Consider the following 17,596-nt stretch of genomic DNA (forward strand, 5'->3'; position numbering starts at 1 on the left):
TGATCGGACTCTGACCTACGTCCGGTCAGCACTGACCGGACACGTCCGATCACGAAAACTGCTCTTTGGAACCTTACTGATGTTGACCGGACTCTGGCACCCAGCGTCCGGTAACTTTGCTGCTCAGCGTCCGGTCAATAACCGGAACCTGACCAGCGTCCGGTCAGCACTAACCAAACACGTCTGATCAGGATTCTCCCTCTCTGGAACCTTACTGGAGTTGACCGGACTCTGGCGCACCCAGCGTCTGCTCACTCTTCTCTCAGCGTCCGGTCGTAACCAGACGACTTCACCTTGATCAAATGAACTGACCGAACTCTGTGCCAGCGTCCAGTCAGACCGGAACCAGCGTTCGGTCAACATTTGACCCTCCATTCACTTCCAACTCGAAATCGTATATGAATGAAGTTTGCTCCAATTGATCTAAGGGCTACTTCGAAGATACCTAGTGCTAGATTTGATAAGTGTGCACCACACCTAACCCATTAGACTCACCTAGGTCAAGCTACTAGTCCATACCCACCTTAATAGTACGTCCAAAGAAAAAACAAAGTCCTAAACTACTCTAAGTGTCTTTTCAACACCAAACGACACTTAGTACTAGTCCATCCTTTGAAAATCAAAACGATTTCTATTGTAGGGGCATGACAACCATGATTGCCCAATCAATTGCCATTACCATGACCTAACTTAATTGTCTCTGCAAAACACACGTTAGTCATATTAATCTTGTATTGTCATTAATCATCGAAATCTAACTAGAGGCATAAATGCTACAACACACCTAATTAAGACCCAAAACCAACTCCATATATTAGAGTTATCCTAAATAGATGGTGAGCTTCATAGTTTACTTGTGCCAGGAATATGAGTGCAACAATATCACATAGCCTAAACTAATGCTATGTGCCTATGTGATAGCAATAGGGACGCAAACCGTTGTAATGCAGTCTCGTAGCATCAGTGGTGTTTAAGGCAAGAGAATATACACGACCGTTAGACTTAGAATTACATAACATCAGTGGTTTGACTGGAAACAAAGATACAGCTGCCCTGCCATCCATGATCCATGGCAAAGAACTTTCTATTGATCATTAGACACATGATATCTCAGGATTACATCATCAGATGGACGCCCATGCACAAAATTGTAATTACCTCGACAACAGTTTAGCAACATTACATACAGCATTGAGCATGCACAACGGCCACCGCAACCCATATCCTTCTATCATATACAGGGGTTGCTGCTCAAACTCAGCAAGCTAATTCCGCAAGGCAACATGCTGGAGCTTAGCTGGCCACCGAGTAAGAAATCAATTTAGGAAAATCTACATACATGGTCAATAGTGCTCCGCTGCAGGAAGTCCACCCACTCCCAACGCCGATGTGTGCGACTCATCGGCTGACCCTTGTTATGATGTACCTGCCTTTCTCCATGTCGTAGATCGTCCTCAGCTGAGGCCTTCTCCACCTTTGGATGGAGAATGCTGTAAATACAACCACAGTAATGAACAGAAGCGGAACCAAGCCAGAAGAGTGGTTGTTTAGATATGAAACTGATGAATCTGAGTACTCTGTTCGGTTCATTGTCGTCTGCACAATGAAAGCACCCAATGCCCAGTCAACAGGCATGCCATGGATTTGATTTACAACATCAATCCTGAAACAAAACTCATGTAAATATCCAGGTTTCAAACAAAGAATAGAACTGTAGAAAAGGGTTCACCTCTTATGATCCAGTGGCATTTTAAGTGTATCATGTAGTAGAGCAATAATATATGCTGAGGAAAAGCAAAAAAGCAGCAGCTGTCCGTCATCAAAAGAGCTGTACTTCTTAATCTTTGACCAATCCCCATGGCAAAAAATTTCCCCAGCCGCCATCAGATCAGAAAGGAAGGACTTTGAGTGCAGACCAAAGAACTGTTAAGCGATAAAATATAAAAATGAATATTGTACTAAAGATGGCAGAATACTGAACACAAAAGAAAATGGATAATCTTGACCCAAAGAGAAGACTCCTGTCATTATGCATGCATTATGTCCAAATTTAACTTTTTGAGCCCCCAACCATAGAGAAAGAATTATATAGACCTTTGAAGTATGGTAAAAATTTTCTGTCGCTAAAAATTTCCCTTCCAACTCTGGTACAAATGCCGCTCCAAGGCGGCATTCATGATATGTACATCCCTCTGCAAAAAGAACACTCACCTCAATTATGCCATGAAATAAACGGAGAATGAGATGCTGCATCAAAAACTGTACTCATTCAACTGTTTAATATACTAGCAAATATGCACATGCGACACGCACGTGTTTCTAAAAACTATTTCAAATGCAATGGAAATGTTAATTTTATTGTCGATATACAATAAAGATAGATGGAAAGTGCTTGATCGATTTGATCGGATGTGTAGAACAACTTTCAAATCGTTTTTTTTTTTTGTTAGGCCAGTCTCAGTGGGGTTTCATGGCCCAGTTACCAACGCACTCATATTTTGGAAACAGTGCACAAGAGTTTCAGCTTACTACTTATATGTTTTCAGCAGTTATCCTGAGTTTTAGTATCCATACTGATTAGGGGTCACAACATGCATTCTTCTTTGGGTTGTAGCTGTCATATCAATTAGGGGTCCAGCACCCATCCCAATTAGGATCGCAACAAATGTACTCATTAGGGTCGCTTCATAAATAATGATTAGGGTTATGGAGTTTGTCCCACCGTAACCTTAGTTTGGTACTTTTTATAATTCTCAAATATATATTTCCAATACTCGTGCATACTAATTAGGGTTCGTAACATACATCGTTCCTGACATACATACTAATAACGGTTGCAACATACACACTAATTAACGCCACAATAGGCATACTGATTAGGTTACAGGTTTGATGTTCCGCGTAACCAATCAACTCACAAAACAAACAAAATGTATAATTTAATAAATAGTAAAAATACATATTTACCCCCAAATTTTTATAATATAGTTTATTGTTGTAATTTTGTTTTAGATGATTGAGCTTTGCACTATGAGCTGCCATGCAATTTTAATTTTTTGGCTTAGTCCAATTATTTGAACGTGAATCATATAGGAAATATTTTCTCGGAGGCCTTGGATACGTATCAAGCTGGATACGGTTTTTTTTTTCTTGAGAAACAGCTGGATATGTTTTTTTTTTAATTAGCAACAAACAGCTGGTTACATGTATGTATCTGATACATATGAACTGAATTGGATATGGCCCAGCAAACAAAAAAGCCTTGCAGGCCCAACATCCAATCCAACCTGTGTGTAGCCTAGTGCTACATTGCCTACCGGCACCGCACGCTCAACTCAATCACCGACGCCCACTCTCCGTCTCCGTCCAGGTCCAGGTGCCCGACACACGCTTGGCCTGGCGGCGTCCAGCGGCCGCGAAGCAATCGGTCGGCGCACCAGTACACAACAACAGTACATACGGTACCTACAAAGATGGTGCACGTCAAGGATATAAGTTGTACTTGACTCATGTACCTAAAATAAACGTGACTTATGGCGGGTGGGATTATAGACGTATTGTGAGACGTATTTGAGATTGAATAGGACTCTTACATCTTACATGTAAGATAACGGACGATGGACAGCTCATATAGCACGACGTGTAGATCGAACGGTTGTTAAAGAGGGAGAGTAAGATCACGGATGACGGAGGGCTCATATAGCACGACGTGTAGATCGAACGGTTATTATAGATGGAGAGCCCCCCTAAAAAGATTCGCTCTTTTATAGTGTGATTAAGAAAAAGCTGCAGTCATTCAACAGATTAAAGATAAACATGGGAATTTCTCAAACTAGTTTATTAAAGTTAGCAAATGAATTAAATAACTACTCACCATGCACACTAATGCATCTTTCAGTGAAAGATATCAATAATTTTATTTTGATTGACGAGCCTAAAAAAGGTGTCACTAGATGTAGGTCATCAGAGCCACCTTCACTTCATTTCATACAACAATAAGCTAAAGCATGGAAAAAAACTCTTCTTATTTTAGACGGATAATATAGAAGTGTATAGCTTACTCCTTATCTCCTTTAAAAACACTGGATGGCTGTGTTTTTGGTGACATGGCCAACACATAAGGGAAGTACTAGGAATTCAGGCTTAGTTTACCAAAAGACTTGCAGGTTGGGGGAGTTGAGCTAACCTGGATAAATATTTGTAACCTCTTTAAGAAAACCTGATCAGGTTTCAGGAGGTGCAATAGCCTAATTAACCAGAATTTTGTTCTCTTACTGCTAACACACCTAGTACTTCCCTATTTGAGCTAAGGTTAGTTAGCCTAGTTATTTTAACCCTAAATTGAGTGCAGTATATCTTGGAAGTCATGTAGTTTTTTTCCTATAACAAAGGCCTATGCAAAGTACTCCCTCCGTTCCAAATTGAAGTCGTTCTGGCTTTTTTAGATATACATACCTTTTATTATGTATCTAGACATAATATATATCTTGGTGCGCAACAAAAGCTATGTATCTAGAAAAGCCAAGACAACTTACAATTTGGAACGGAGGGAGTAGCTCTTAGTGGACCAAGTCCCATTCTTCCCCCAGAATTCAGCAAACAGATATGACTATCGAAGAAAAAGGAAGCATTTCTGAAGAAAAATAAACATAATGATAAGACACTGAGGTATAAGTGCAGTTGGCTACCCTTTCCTTTTTGCAGTAGTGTTAGCGCTGCAGATCTACACTCAGAGAAGTTCCCCACAGCATGAGCAAAAGGTCTGTACTCAACCTTCGGCTCAAGAACACTAACAGGAAGTTTAACTGATCCTGCTATGCGTGTAAATCCCCTTGGAGTGCAAGGATCTTTATACTTAGCTTGAGAAATCAAATGTGTGGCCACTGCATAAGCATAGTCAGATCAGATAAGACTCATGAAACATGCTGGAGTTATGTTAGCTTTAGGCCTACAATATATATTATCAAAAAAAAAACATAGCATATTCACAGAGGTTCAACAACAACAACATAGCCTTTCAGTCCCAAGCAAGTTGGGATAGGCTAGAGTTGAAACCCACCAAGAGCCCCAAGTCACGGTTCAGACACTTCAATAGCTGCTTTCCAAGTACTACCATTCTAACATAGATCTCTAGGTATATCCCAAGCTTTCAAATTTCTATTTATTGCCTCCCCCATGTCAATTTCGGTCTTCCTCTACCTCTCCTCATATTATTAGCTTGGCTTAGGAGTCCACAATGCACTGGTGCCTCTGGATGTCTCCTTTGAACATGGCCAAACCACCTCAACCGATGTTGGATAAGCTTTTCTTCAATTGGTGCTACCTCTAGACGATCACGTATATCATCGTTCCGAACTCGGTTCATTCTTGTGTGACCGCAAATCCATCGCAACATACGCATTTCTGCAACACTTAGTTGTTGAACATGTCAAATCTTTATAGTCCAACATTACGCTCCATACAACATAGCCGGTCTAATCGCCGTTCTATAGAACTTTTTTAGCTTTTGTGGTACCCTCTTGTCACAGAGAATGTCAGAAGCTTGTCGCCACTTGATCCACCCTGCTTTGATTCTATGGCTAACGTCCGCATCAATATCTCCATCCCTCTGTAACATCGATCCCAGATACCGAAAGGTATCCTTCTTAGGCACTACTTGACCTTCCAAACTCACATCTCCCTCCTCCCGTACAACTCCGCCAAAGTCACATCTCATGTATTCGGTTTTAGTTCTGCTCAATCTAAAACCTTTAGACTCAAGGGTCTGCCGCCATAACTCTAGTTTCCTATTCACAGAGGTTGAATACAAGAAAAAGAATTGGCACAACTGTACTAAAATTGTTCCCCAAGTGTAATCAATTTTAAATCATAGACGGGTTCTTGTGATATCTGATTATCTTACTTTAAAAACTAGAAATGCAATGAACCAATTGACTTACTTGAGCTAAGGCCAGGTGAGCTGAGCAAGTCATGGAATGAGTCATATGCTACATTCTGCACACAAAATGAGAGAGAACAGTCAGCACATACAGAATAATAGCAAGGATCACTTAACTAGCCATAAAGTGGATCATTGCTAAGGTGCAGGTGTGGCAACATACTTTTCTTGTGATAGGCAATTTAAGAGAACGTTGACAATGGATAATGTTTGTCTGTACAACTAATATTTACGCACACAACTCACCAGACCAAGCTGCAAAAAGCTGTGGCTGTACAGGTTATATGAGACATCACCAAACTTAAGCACATGAGAGAACTCCACAGGCACAGGTTCACTGGTAACAAGTGTTACCTGTTTGATCAAAAATAGCAAAACAGTAAGAACCCAACAAATTTTGCTGGAGGAGGATTGATTCCTTAGTGCGATGCAAGATACAGAACCTGAACAGAAGCCCCACCAAGTTCAATAATCCCAGTGGTGTCATTTAAATCACCGCCAAGAGTCCCCAAAGCATAATTTGCTGCAACCCATGCGTATATCCCTTCCTCAGCCCCTACACAGTATTTCGATGTACTTGCATGATCATCTTAACAAAGACGTTGAATTACAACTCCACCCAGTTGTACTGAAATGTAAAGCTCCCAATTTCAAAATATGTACTTCCAGCTTCACATCAAATGCAAGAGCTCCAAATCCACACATTTCCAGAGCAAGTAATAAAAATGAGAAAAGAAGTCGCACAATTTTACTATGTCACATGCCTGAGATCACGGTGGTCCATTCGTCCTGAAATTGGAACCCCGACCCCCGAAGCACTTCCCTGCAAGACTGCAGGACGGACTCGGCCACTGCGGAATCGAGCAGCCGCAGCCCGGCAGTGGCCATGAGCCGCACCTCGGTTTGCCCCCAGCTCTCCAGCGGCACACGGCGCCGGGCAAACTCCACAAGCGGCGCCAGCGACAGCCCCGCGCCGCGTGGGTCCGCCGCGAAGGACGATAGCCCCGGGGTCGCCTTCATCGAGGCCGTGCGTGCCCAGTCCAGCTGCGGGAGTCCCGCCGTGGAGCGGTAGGCGATGACGTGGACGCGGCTCCCCGTGCTGCCGGCGTCGATGATGACGCCGTAGGTCGGGGGCACCGGGCGGGATGCTAGGAGGAGCAGCGCGAGCGCGGACGCGGCGAGGAGCGTGAGGGCGCCGACAAGGCGGCGGCGGGAGCTGGGTTGTCGCCTTTGGGCGCCCATCTTGGTGGGGGCGGCTGGGGAGGGAGGCGCGAGAGCTAGGGTTTGTACCTTGGGCTCGCCGCGGGCATTAGGGCGGCGCATCAGAGGGCAGGGAGATCGACCCCGGCGGCTCGTTCTGGGGCGCTGGGGCGCGGCGCGTCGGCGGCGAGATGGGTGCCGGGCCGGCGCGCCGCTTTGGAGATGGTGACGGGATCCGGTGCGGAGGGTGAGCGTGGGGGACCGGGTGTGGTGGGCAGTGGAGGGATAATTGACCGTTCGAGATGGTTACAGCGGACACGTGGCAGCACGGGAGTGGTTGTCGCGGGCGTCGGCTTCTCCGGTTGGAGCGCCCGTGGCGAGCTCAACGTTGTGCCGTATACTTTCTGTTTCGTTTGAAGGGATTTCTTCGGCAAATCAAACAAGATATACGTAGTCTAATTTATCCGTGAATCAAATGTTTAAAGTATATAGTTTGTCATCCTCTGTCAGTAAATATCTAGAAAACTATTTACATTAACAAACTACATCATTTATTAACATATATTTAGTTGTCTAGACCAAAATAATAAAAATCATCCACTAACATATATTATGATATTTATTCAATCATATTAATAAATATAAGTAGTATAATTTTACCGGCGATTCCCGCAGCAACGCGGAGGGCGTTCTTCTAGTTCATATTACTACATCCGTCCAAAAAAAATACAATCCTAGCACATTATCACGTTTTAGTACCTTATAAGTTTGACTCATTACAGGCTCTGTTCGGCTGCCATTATAAGCCAGCTTATAAGTCATGGTACAGTATTTTTCTCTCCCAACAAATTAGTCGTACAAATCAGCACAAGCAACTTATAGACCAGCCGAATATTTTTATAGATAAAAAATATCCATGTTTATAAAACCAAATAAATATCATTAGATTAATTACGAAATGTATTTTCATAATAATTTAATTTAAAGAAGTAACCGTGAATATTATTCACTAAAAACCTAATTAAAAGTAAACTACTTTTCATAGCATGTAACCTACAGTTACATTTTTTCGAAATGGAGGTAGTATAAATACAGAATAAGTCTTTGTCTATCTTTACTATTGTACCTTACAAAAATGTAATGATTTTTTCAACCATTATGAAATTTCTCGAGTGAGTTTACTACTTCCATTTAAGTTTCTGAGTGAGTCCTATCGTGTCGCGTAGGCAACTCCAACCAAGCCCTTATGTGGGCTCCTATCATTCTTTTAAGGGCTCGGGGCTTGAAAACATAACTTCTACCGAAGCCTCATCTGGCCCCAAAATGGACGAGGCACTCTTATTCCTCTCTCTTAAATCTTCAGATGTAGGAGTCCTTCATCCTCTCCACTGTTCCTCATTCCTCTCTTGTTACAAGGCTGACAAGTGAACCTAGTAAATGAGACACATGACAATATAGTGTAAAGTAGAAAAGTTTTAGAAAATCGGTTAAAGTATGTTGAGAAGTATGAGCTTAAATATTGACGAGAGACTATGGTTTCTGGGGACGGGGGCCGGGACGGGGGCCAAAATTCAAGGGATAGGCTGGAGTTGCCCTACCGCCTTAGACTGTCTCCGATGAGGAGACCCAGACCTATTTTTGTGTCCCGCATAGTTCTTTGCCTTCCGAAAACATCGTCCAACAGCAGACCCATACAACCGACGCATTTTGCCTGCTCCCCTAAACGCTAGGCAAAAAAGCGTCCCCTCTCTCCTCGCTACGCAAATCGCCGAGCTCGCCAGCGCAGAAGCGGAGCTCGCCCACGCCGAGCTCGCCCGCACGCCGGCGCCGGTGTTGGAGGAGGAGCGTGCGGCGAGGCGGGGAGCGGGGTGTGGCCGTCGGGGAGCGGGGATCCGGGGACGACGAAGAGGAGGCCGGAGACGACGACGAGGATGTCCTTGGCGCGGTCCTGGACGGACGAGGCGGTGACCTCCGGCGGATTTGAGGGCTTTTGCGTTTGCAGTCTGTTGGAGAGGCTCACTTTTGGGTGGCGACTTTTTTTTCCTATGCCGGACTCAGATACAGGTGTTGTATTTGGGTTGGAGTTAGGGCATGTTTGGGACTGCTCCGCTCCACGTTTTTCAGTTTCGCTTCACGTTTTTCAGCCAAACGGTTTCAGCTCCACTCACTCTGCTCCAGGAAAAAGGGTGGAGTTGTGAGAGCACCTAAAAAGGTACTCCATAAACTCCAGTTTTTTGTGGAGCTGCTCCACAGTGAAGTTTATGGAGCAGAGTTTATGGAGCAGTCCCAAACACCCCCATAGTCTTCCCCGAACTCCGGAGGAAGGTTAAGACGCGAAATTCAAAGCGGAGACGGCCATATCCTGGCTCGCGCCCGTCCCGCGGGCCGCGGGGCTATGGCATCGTCATCTCCTCTCACCCGTGCTCACCGCCCCTCCACCTCCACCTCTTTGGTCGCCGCCGCCCTCCTCGCCTCCGCCTCGCCCATTCCCCCGCGCCGCTTCCTCCAGCTCCACGCGCACCTCCTCCGCACGGGCCTCCTAGCCATCTCCCCCGTCACAACCACCGCCGCCTTCCTCTCCCTCGCGGCCGCCTCCCTCCCGTCCCGCCGCGCACTCGCCGTCGTCGACCACCACCTCACCGCCGCGTCCTCCCTCCCCTCCACCTTCCAGTGCAACTCCATCCTCCGCGCCCTCTCCGACCCCTCCGACGCGCTGCGCTTCCTCCGCCGCACGCGCGCGCTCGGCCGCCGAGGGAACGCGTTCACCCTGGCCATCCTCCTCAAGCCCCGGTGCGCGCTCGCGCACGCGCGCCAGTTCCACGCCAACGTAGTGGCGGACGGTCACCTCCGCGACGCCCTCCTCGCCACCTCGCTGATGAGGTGCTATGCCAACTGCGGCGACGGGGACGGCGCGCGCAAGCTGTTTGACGAAATGCCGGTGAGGGACGCGGTCGCATGGAACGTTCTGATCACCTGTTATGTGAGGAACCGGCGGACAAAGGACACCCTGAAGCTTTTCGAGGAGATGAGAGGCAGGGACAGTGAGGCGGAGCCAGATGACGTCACCTGCATTCTGCTCCTCCAGGCATGCACGAGGCTGGGCGCGCTTGATTTTGGTGATCAGGTGTGGGCGTATGCAGAGGAGCACGGTTATGGGGGCGAGCTGAAGGTGCGCAATTCGTTGATCGCGATGTACTCGAGGTGCGGGTGTGTGGATAAGGCATACAGGGTGTTCTGTGGGACTCCTCAGAAGAGTGGTCACATGGAGCGCAATGATCTCGGGATTGGCAGCAAATGGCTTTGGAAACGATGCTATCTCGGCATTTGAGGAGATGATTAGATCAGATGTTGCTCCTGATGAACAGACTTTTACTGGTGTTCTTTCTGCATGTAGTCATAGTGGGCTGGTTGACGAGGGTTTTAGGTTCTTTGATATGATGCGATGTGAGTATGGATTGAAGCCAAACGTTCGCCACTATGGATGCATTGTTGACCTAATGGGCCGTGCTGGCTTGCTTGATGAGGCTTATGAGCTTGTGACAAATGAGATGAAGATCGCGCCAGATGCGACAATTTGGCGAACTCTTCTTGGCGCTTGTCGAATCCATGGTCATGTTGATCTTGGAGAGCGTGTAATCGGTAATCTAATTGAACTGAAGGCTCAGCAAGCTGGGGACTATGTTCTATTGCTGAACACTTATGCAGCAGTTGGGGAATGGAGCAAGGTATCCGAAGTCAGGAAGTTGATGCAGGAAAAAGGAATACAAACTACTCCTGGCTGCACGACTGTGGAGCATAATGGTGAGGTTCATGAGTTTATTGCAGATGATGATGCACATCCAAGGAAAGTGGAGATTTATGCAAAGCTCAATGAGATAAATAAGCAGTTAAGGGTTGCTGGTTATGTTCCAAATGTGTCATCAGAGTTGCATGATTTGGATTCCGAAGGGAAGGAAAGTGCCCTCACCTATCACAGTGAAAAGCTAGCAATTGCTTTTGCTTTGCTTGTGACGCCTCAGCACAGGCCAATAAGGCTTGCAAAGAATCTTCGTGTTTGTGTTGACTGCCACAATTTCACAAAGGTGTTTTCTGGTATTTACAACCGACTAGTTATTGTCAGGGACAGAACGCGGTTCCATCATTTCCAGGGAGGAAAATGTTCATGTAATGATTATTGGTAGTCCACCCTTGCTTGTTTGTTGCATTTGCAGCGCACCACAAGGAATTGAAGTTACGACACATACTTTAGATACCAGAGCAACAGTGAATGCTGGAACTGGCACCCGATCATAAGCACTATATGAGCTCTAATGTGATGACAAAAAGGTTTTCACACAATTGGTTTCTGGCTTGTCTGCTGTCGTGAACAAGGCCCTTTTTCGCCAAGTACAACTATCAGCACTTAAAAGAACAAGGTCCAACGTATGAGGTCTTTACACTAGGACTACAGGCTCAGCAATCAGTATTCAGGATATTGCCTACAACAGTAATATTGAATACTCAGATATTGGCTAATTAAGAGGACCATTTATACTGGTAATTGAAATACAAACACGTCTTAACACATGATATGTGTCCTTGCATTTAAGAAAACATGCAATGGTGCCATGCCTTTGAACATTCTTCTATAAGATAGAAAAAGTGATGACAAATCAGAAAAAGGAAGTGATGATAAATCATGTGACTTTCTTGTTAGTCTGTCAAAAGTTTGCCTCATCAGGCTTCACTGATGAGCTCCACGGCATTGTGCTTTGAACCTAGGAAATTCGTTTGGTGGATACTATTGAATGTGTGATTGCTTAACATTTTGTAGACATTGTAAAGTAATCTGCTGCTCTTTCATGTCTGAACGCGCGGCAGAGGCAGGCGTCGAAAGGCTCCCTTGCCACACTGTAGCCACAATAGGGGCAGGCGCCAAAGTCAGCCCTGCTGTCACATCTAGTCACTGTAGCAGCATGGCAGCCTGACATGTCTGTGTACTAGTATTAGATGGGTAGAATTGTATTTATAGCTTCCCATTACAACTCAGTAAAGAGAGCGAGTTCAGTTTTGCTATCTCCTCTGTAGAGCTCTGACCAACGCTGGTGCTTGTGCTGTGTATGTGCGTTCTGTTCTCCCTCTCTTCTTCTACCTCTAGCCATAGTGTGTGGTCGGCAACGCCGGTGAGCGGTCGGCTCACCCGTGTGGGAGATCCACGGGCCAACAAGTGGTATCGGAGCCGTACAAGCGCCGTCGCTGGACTAACCACTAGCGATGACGGATGGTTTGGAGATGGGCGATAGCAGCGGTGCTGTTGTGGCTGCCCAACCACGACAGGAGGTCGTCGTGCGCACGGTATGAGAGGTCAGCGGCACCAGTTGGCCGACGCTGACTCGCATCAACTATGGCGAGTGGGCGGTGACCATGAAGGTCAAGTTTAGAGCCCAATGACTCTGAAATGTCATTGACAAGGGCACTGACAATGAAAGGCGACATGTCAGCGTTGGAGGCTAGCCTCGCTGCTGAGCCAGTAGAGTACAAGGAGCCGTTGGGGTGAAAGAACTCTGCTAAGGAGGCGTGGGAGGCCATTGTAGCGATGCGCGTCGGCTCCGACGGCGCAAAGAAGGCGACGGCTCAGCTGCTGAAGCAGGAGTACGCCACCCTCAAGTTCAAGGATGGTGAATCGGTGGAGGACTTCTCCCTCCGCCTGCAGTCGCTCATCAGCAAGTGGAGGAGCCACGGTGTCACCATCGACGAAGAAGAGGCGGTCTTCAAGTAACTCCACTCCGTGCCGGTGAAGTATATCCAGATCGCTCTCTCCATAAAGACGATGTTGGACTTGTCCATCCTCACCGTTAAGGATGTGACAGGCCGTCTGCGGGCGGTGGACGAGCGCGTGGAGCAGGCCACAGCAACGACGGACAACGGCAAGCTGCTGCTAACAGAGGAGTGGGTTGTCCGGATGAAGAAGTCTAGGGAAGCCTCCTCCAGCCGCAGTGGCGATGGCAAGCGCCGTGGCAAAGCTTCTTCGGAGAAGAAGAAGAAGTTCGACCCCAACGCCTGCCGACGCTGCGGGAAGACGGGCCATTAGGCAAAGGAGTGCCCAAATCGCAAGCAGGAGAAGAAGGCTGAGGCTCATTTAGCGCAGGCTGATGAGGATGATGAGGCCACTCTCCTGATGGCGACGTCGCACACAGGCGAGCTGTGTGACAGCTGCCTGGCCGGGAAGCAGAGGAGGCTGCCGTTCCCAAAGGCGGCCAAGTATCACGCGGCGGACGCTCTCGAGCTAGTCCACGGCGATCTTTGCGGGCTAATCATACCAGCCACAAACGGTGGTCGGCGATACTTTCTCCTACTCATGGATGAATGCAGTCGCTATATGTGGCTGCAACTCCTGACGAGCAAGGACGAGGCGGCGGAGGCGGAGAGCGGCAAGAAGCTGCGCGTGCTGCGGACTGATCGTGGCAGCGAATTCACTTCGGTGGAGTTCGCTACGTACTGCACGGATCAGGGTGTGGTGCGACAGTAGAATGGCGTGGTGGAGCGGCGGAACCAGACGGTGGTCGGCATGGCTCGATCCATGATGAAGGCCAAGACCATGCTGGTAAGGTTCTGGGGTGAGACGATGACCACGGCAGTGTTCATCCTCAACCGCGCGTCCACCAAGGCCCTGAAGGGCAAGACGTCATTCGAAGCTTGGTATGGGCGCAAGCTGAACGTGTCCTTCCTCTGGACATTCGGCTGCATCGGCCACGTCAGGAAGACGAAGCCGGTCCTCACCAAGCTAGAGGACAGGAGCACACCGATGGTGCTCCTAGGCTACGCGGAAGGTACCAAGGCGTACTGGCTCTACGACCCACGCGGAGGCAAGGTGGTTGTCTCGCGCGACGTCGTGTTCGACGAGAAGACGACCTGGGACTGGGACAGTCCAGGCACGGGGGAAGCTGGCGGCTTCACCAGCACCTTCGTCGTCGAGCACTTGGTCATCCAAGGTGGTGAGACGCTAGAGAGGAGGTGCCGACCACTCCAGCAACAGAGCCGAACACTCCTAGGACGGTGCCGAGTACTCTAGGAGTGGTGCCGAGCGGTCCTGCAGTGGTGCCGACCACTCCAGGACGGGTGCCGAACGCTCCCGTAGCGGAGCCGAGAGGTCTTGCAGTGATGCCGACCACTCCGGGAGTGGTGACGAGCGGTCCAGGAGTGGTGCCGAGCACTCCAGGTGTTGTGCCGACCACTCCGGTGGAATAGAGGACTCCATCGACGCCGATCAAGTTCGCCTCACCTCCAAGCGACATCACTGAGTTCGTGAATGCCTTCCAGACGGTGAGAAGGTGTGGTTCCGCAGGCTTGGCGACATTGTCGGCGGCCCAGGGTCCTCAGGCCTGGCGGGTCGGCTGCTCAAAGATCCAGAGCTGCTTCTCGTCAGTGTAGAGGAACCACCTACGTTCACGCTGGCCAAGCGCGATGCAAATTGACAATGGGCGATACTAGAGGAGATGAAGGCGATCGAGAAAAATGAGACTTGGGAGCTCGTTGATCCACCTCTAGGATGCCGTCCGATCGGCCTGAAGTGGGTGTACAAGGTCAAGCAGGACGAGTGCAGCGCCATTGCCAAGCACAAGGCGCGTCTCGTCGTTCGAGGCTTTGTCCAGCACGAGGGCATCGACTTCGAGAAAGTCTTTGCGCCAGTAGCGCGCATAGAGTTTATCCGACTGCCGCTGGCTTTGGCAGTTGTAACACCCCAGGTGTTTGCCACTAGTTAAGCAATGGGTTTGAGCTAAAACATGGTATATTAAGTGATAATGAAGATGTCAAGGTCAAACCTATAGAAACGAGCCCCAACCTAAACTTGGATATTGCACCTGTGCTCGCCTATAGACCCCTTTTCAAGATATATGCTTGGGTGGTGTGATTGGAATATCTTCATATGTCTCACATCAATACCCATCTATATTGATCCATGGAAAAGTTTCGTGAAGTTTGGAATCAAGAAGTCGCATGAAATGACGAGTTATGTCCTTGCTTGAATAATTTTATAAAGCGAATGGAATTCTTGATCGTCAACCAAATCTTGCAACCTTGCCCAAATGACTCTAGATGAACTCTACAACGAAAGTCATGAAAGGTTCATGTTGAGGAGAAGTCAAGAAAATGCCTCAATCGGTCAATAACTCTAATTTAAGCTTTATAGTGACGATACTTTGACCTATGTTGACCAACCACTTACAGTGCTTGCATGGAGTTGCACCTTAAATAAAAGTTGAAGATTGGGTAGAATAGAACAAACTTTGTTTTTGGACCCAGAGCCAGATCAACTTGAAACTAAGTCAAATCGAGGCTCGAACTTTGAGTTGACAGCTGTTTTCAGTACTTAGAAAATTTTCTAAGTCTGGAATCCATTGTCATCGCTGTTGGCATTCCGCGTTCTCCGAAATTCATTAAGCAACTTGAGTTGGTCCAAAAAGAGAAGTTGAAGGTTATACTATGGAGAAGAGCATGCAAAAAGTTGCACTGAGTTTGACCGAGTTTTGACCTCCGAAAGTGAATTTCCGTGACCATTATCAAGGCGCTGACACTGACAGTTTGTGGCCTAATTACCCGCTGATGAAGAGCTCTAATGACCTTGGTCTCTAAATGAAAAATGAAGAGCAGATCGTGGGCTACAAACTTCATTTTTGGCCCAAGGACTGATTCGGCCTGGAAGTGGCCCAAATTGGCTCCCCACGTCGCCCTCACCGGTGCCCGCCACCTGTTCGACCGCTTGCCGACGTGGTCGCCGCGCATGGACACCACGCGCCCACCTCCTCGCCGCGTGTCCCGGCCGCCCTGCCGCGCCCCTGCTGCTCCATAATGGAGGCCGAGCTATCCCAGACGCTCTCCACTCCTCCCTGCTCTCCTCCTCCCTCGCCCTCTGCGCTGCACGCGCGCGCCAGAGCGCGCCCGCCATGGACGCCGCCGCCGAGCTCCGCGGTCACTGCGTTCCCGCTACTCCGCGCCTCTCCACTCCTCCTGAGGACTACCAGCAGCTTCGCCGCCATCTCCTTCACGTCGTGCTCGTGCTCGCCGTCGCAAACCGCCACCGTGGCCATGGAAGCTCCGGCCGCCGCCGCTGCAGCCGCCGCCCGCGCGTGGCCAAGCCGCCGTGGGCCACCTCGGGCCGAGCCGAGGCCTCCGGCGGGTGCGTAAGGGCCCCCTAGTGCTCCCCCGCCCCTCAGCCGCCGACGCCATGGCCTCCTCCGGCCGGAGCAGCGAGCTCCGACGGCCTCCCCTGCTCAAATCCCGTCAGGGACCTCCTACTAGAATTCGACGAAGTTCAGGGTCCTAACTGCGAAGTCAGTGACTCATGTGAATAGTGCGTAAGGACTGGTTTGTAATTATTTTGTAGGAACTTTGGAAATTCATAGTAAATCGTAGAAAATTCGTAAAATAGTAAATGAGGACTTTTTGGAATCCTTGTGAAATTCTCTATGTACTAGATCAATAATATTACATGTTTTAGTTTAAATATTTTATGGTAAAAATGGATTTGTGCAGTAAGGTTGTAATGCTAGTTGAATTTGTTATTTTTCATAACTGTAGATCTAGGGCACCAAATGAAGTGAAATTTTTGTGGCATGCTACTCATGTGATAGTTGATGTGTGGTAAAAATTTCATGAGTATTGGATGAAGTATGAGTGAGTTATTGGTTTATCTTGCTCTCACATGAATTCTTGCTTTAGCAACTTGTCTTTTTCATAGAGGTTGCTATACATATTCAAATGGAGTGAAATTTGTACAGTAGACTATTGAGAGGATATGTGAGCCACTGTAATTTTTGTAGAGTTTATTGTATACTTTTGGTATATGTTCATTAAGTCACCTCATTATCTAAAATAAATTAAGAAATGCATTAAAAGAATTTATTTGGTCATGGACACTAGGTTTTCTGGTGTTCTTTAGTCATGTGTGACATGTTGGTAAAGTTGGTTTTGCCTAATTATGTATTTGCAACATAAGTTAATAATTATTTTCTTGCCGATGTGGTTTATGGACAGATCTGGGAACTTAGCAGAGTTCTTCATGATAATGTGCTTTGTTGTGAAACTTGTTTATACAAAAGTTGTAGATAATTCATGTATCTAGCTTTTATTAAAATTTGGTGTCATTCGGCCAAGTAGTTTAAGAGTTATAGCTGTTTAAAGTTGGGTTTCAGAAATGGCTATTTTCTGTCAATTGTGGACCAGTTTCTGTAAATGAATATATTTGACTTAGTTAACTTGAGAATCATGCTGAGATGATTAAAGATGAAATGTAGATAATTTCCTAAGCTTTCCAGAATGTCTTGTTTCATATCATTTGGATTTATAAAACTCCAGATATGATTGATTTATGAAGCTGCTGTTTGCAAGTCCAGAAATTGGCATATTCCGGTTATAGTTGTTGCTTCACCTTGACTTGCTTTGCATGTTGCTAAGTGTGGTTCACGTCCTTGGTAATTA

At 47.4% G+C, this 17,596-nt stretch overlaps 1 protein-coding gene and 1 pseudogene across 5 annotated transcripts; one reads left to right on the plus strand and one right to left on the minus strand.

The window, feature by feature from the left end:
• Positions 1-1,139: 1,139 nt before the first annotated feature.
• LOC136477161 (probable apyrase 6) lies at positions 1,140-7,478 on the minus strand. 5 transcript variants are annotated; one of them, XM_066475221.1, is made up of 9 exons: positions 6,703-7,460; positions 6,382-6,494; positions 6,185-6,292; positions 5,940-5,994; positions 4,689-4,883; positions 2,095-2,192; positions 1,730-1,923; positions 1,577-1,663; positions 1,140-1,490 (listed from the first exon to the last, which is right to left on the minus strand). In XM_066475221.1, exons 1-9 carry the CDS (start codon positions 7,259-7,261, stop codon positions 1,322-1,324), a joined length of 1,578 nt encoding a protein of 525 aa, XP_066331318.1. In that variant the 5' UTR covers positions 7,262-7,460; the 3' UTR covers positions 1,140-1,321. The 5 variants fall into 5 exon arrangements, 4 of the variants coding, with proteins under 4 accessions (XP_066331318.1, XP_066331317.1, XP_066331319.1 ...); XM_066475220.1 differs by having other exon boundaries at positions 1,140-1,663; positions 6,703-7,464; XR_010763886.1 differs by lacking the exons at positions 1,140-1,490; positions 1,577-1,663; positions 1,730-1,923 and adding exons at positions 3,288-3,465; positions 3,601-3,746 and having other exon boundaries at positions 2,103-2,192; positions 6,703-7,477.
• A 2,037-nt stretch (positions 7,479-9,515) lies between these two features.
• Positions 9,516-11,741, plus strand: LOC136473286 (pentatricopeptide repeat-containing protein At3g47530-like; annotated as a pseudogene).
• The last annotated feature ends 5,855 nt before the right edge of the window (positions 11,742-17,596 follow it).

The sequence above is a fragment of the Miscanthus floridulus genome, chromosome 8 (genome assembly GCF_019320115.1).
Source record: "Miscanthus floridulus cultivar M001 chromosome 8, ASM1932011v1, whole genome shotgun sequence".
Classification (NCBI taxonomy): Eukaryota; Viridiplantae; Streptophyta; class Magnoliopsida; order Poales; family Poaceae; genus Miscanthus; species Miscanthus floridulus.

Bases quoted from the DNA above. Each gene is read 5' to 3' on its own strand.
- LOC136477161 (XM_066475220.1), bottom strand. From the start codon at position 7,261: ATGCGCCGCCCTAATGCCCGCGGCGAGCCCAAGGTACAAACCCTAGCT. The intron at 4,884-5,939 runs GTAAGTCAATTG...ATGCTTATGCAG, and splicing joins CTCACCTGGCCTTAGCTCAA to TGGCCACACATTTGATTTCT. The intron at 1,924-2,094 runs GTCTATATAATT...ATCGCTTAACAG, and splicing joins ATTTTTACCATACTTCAAAG to TTCTTTGGTCTGCACTCAAA.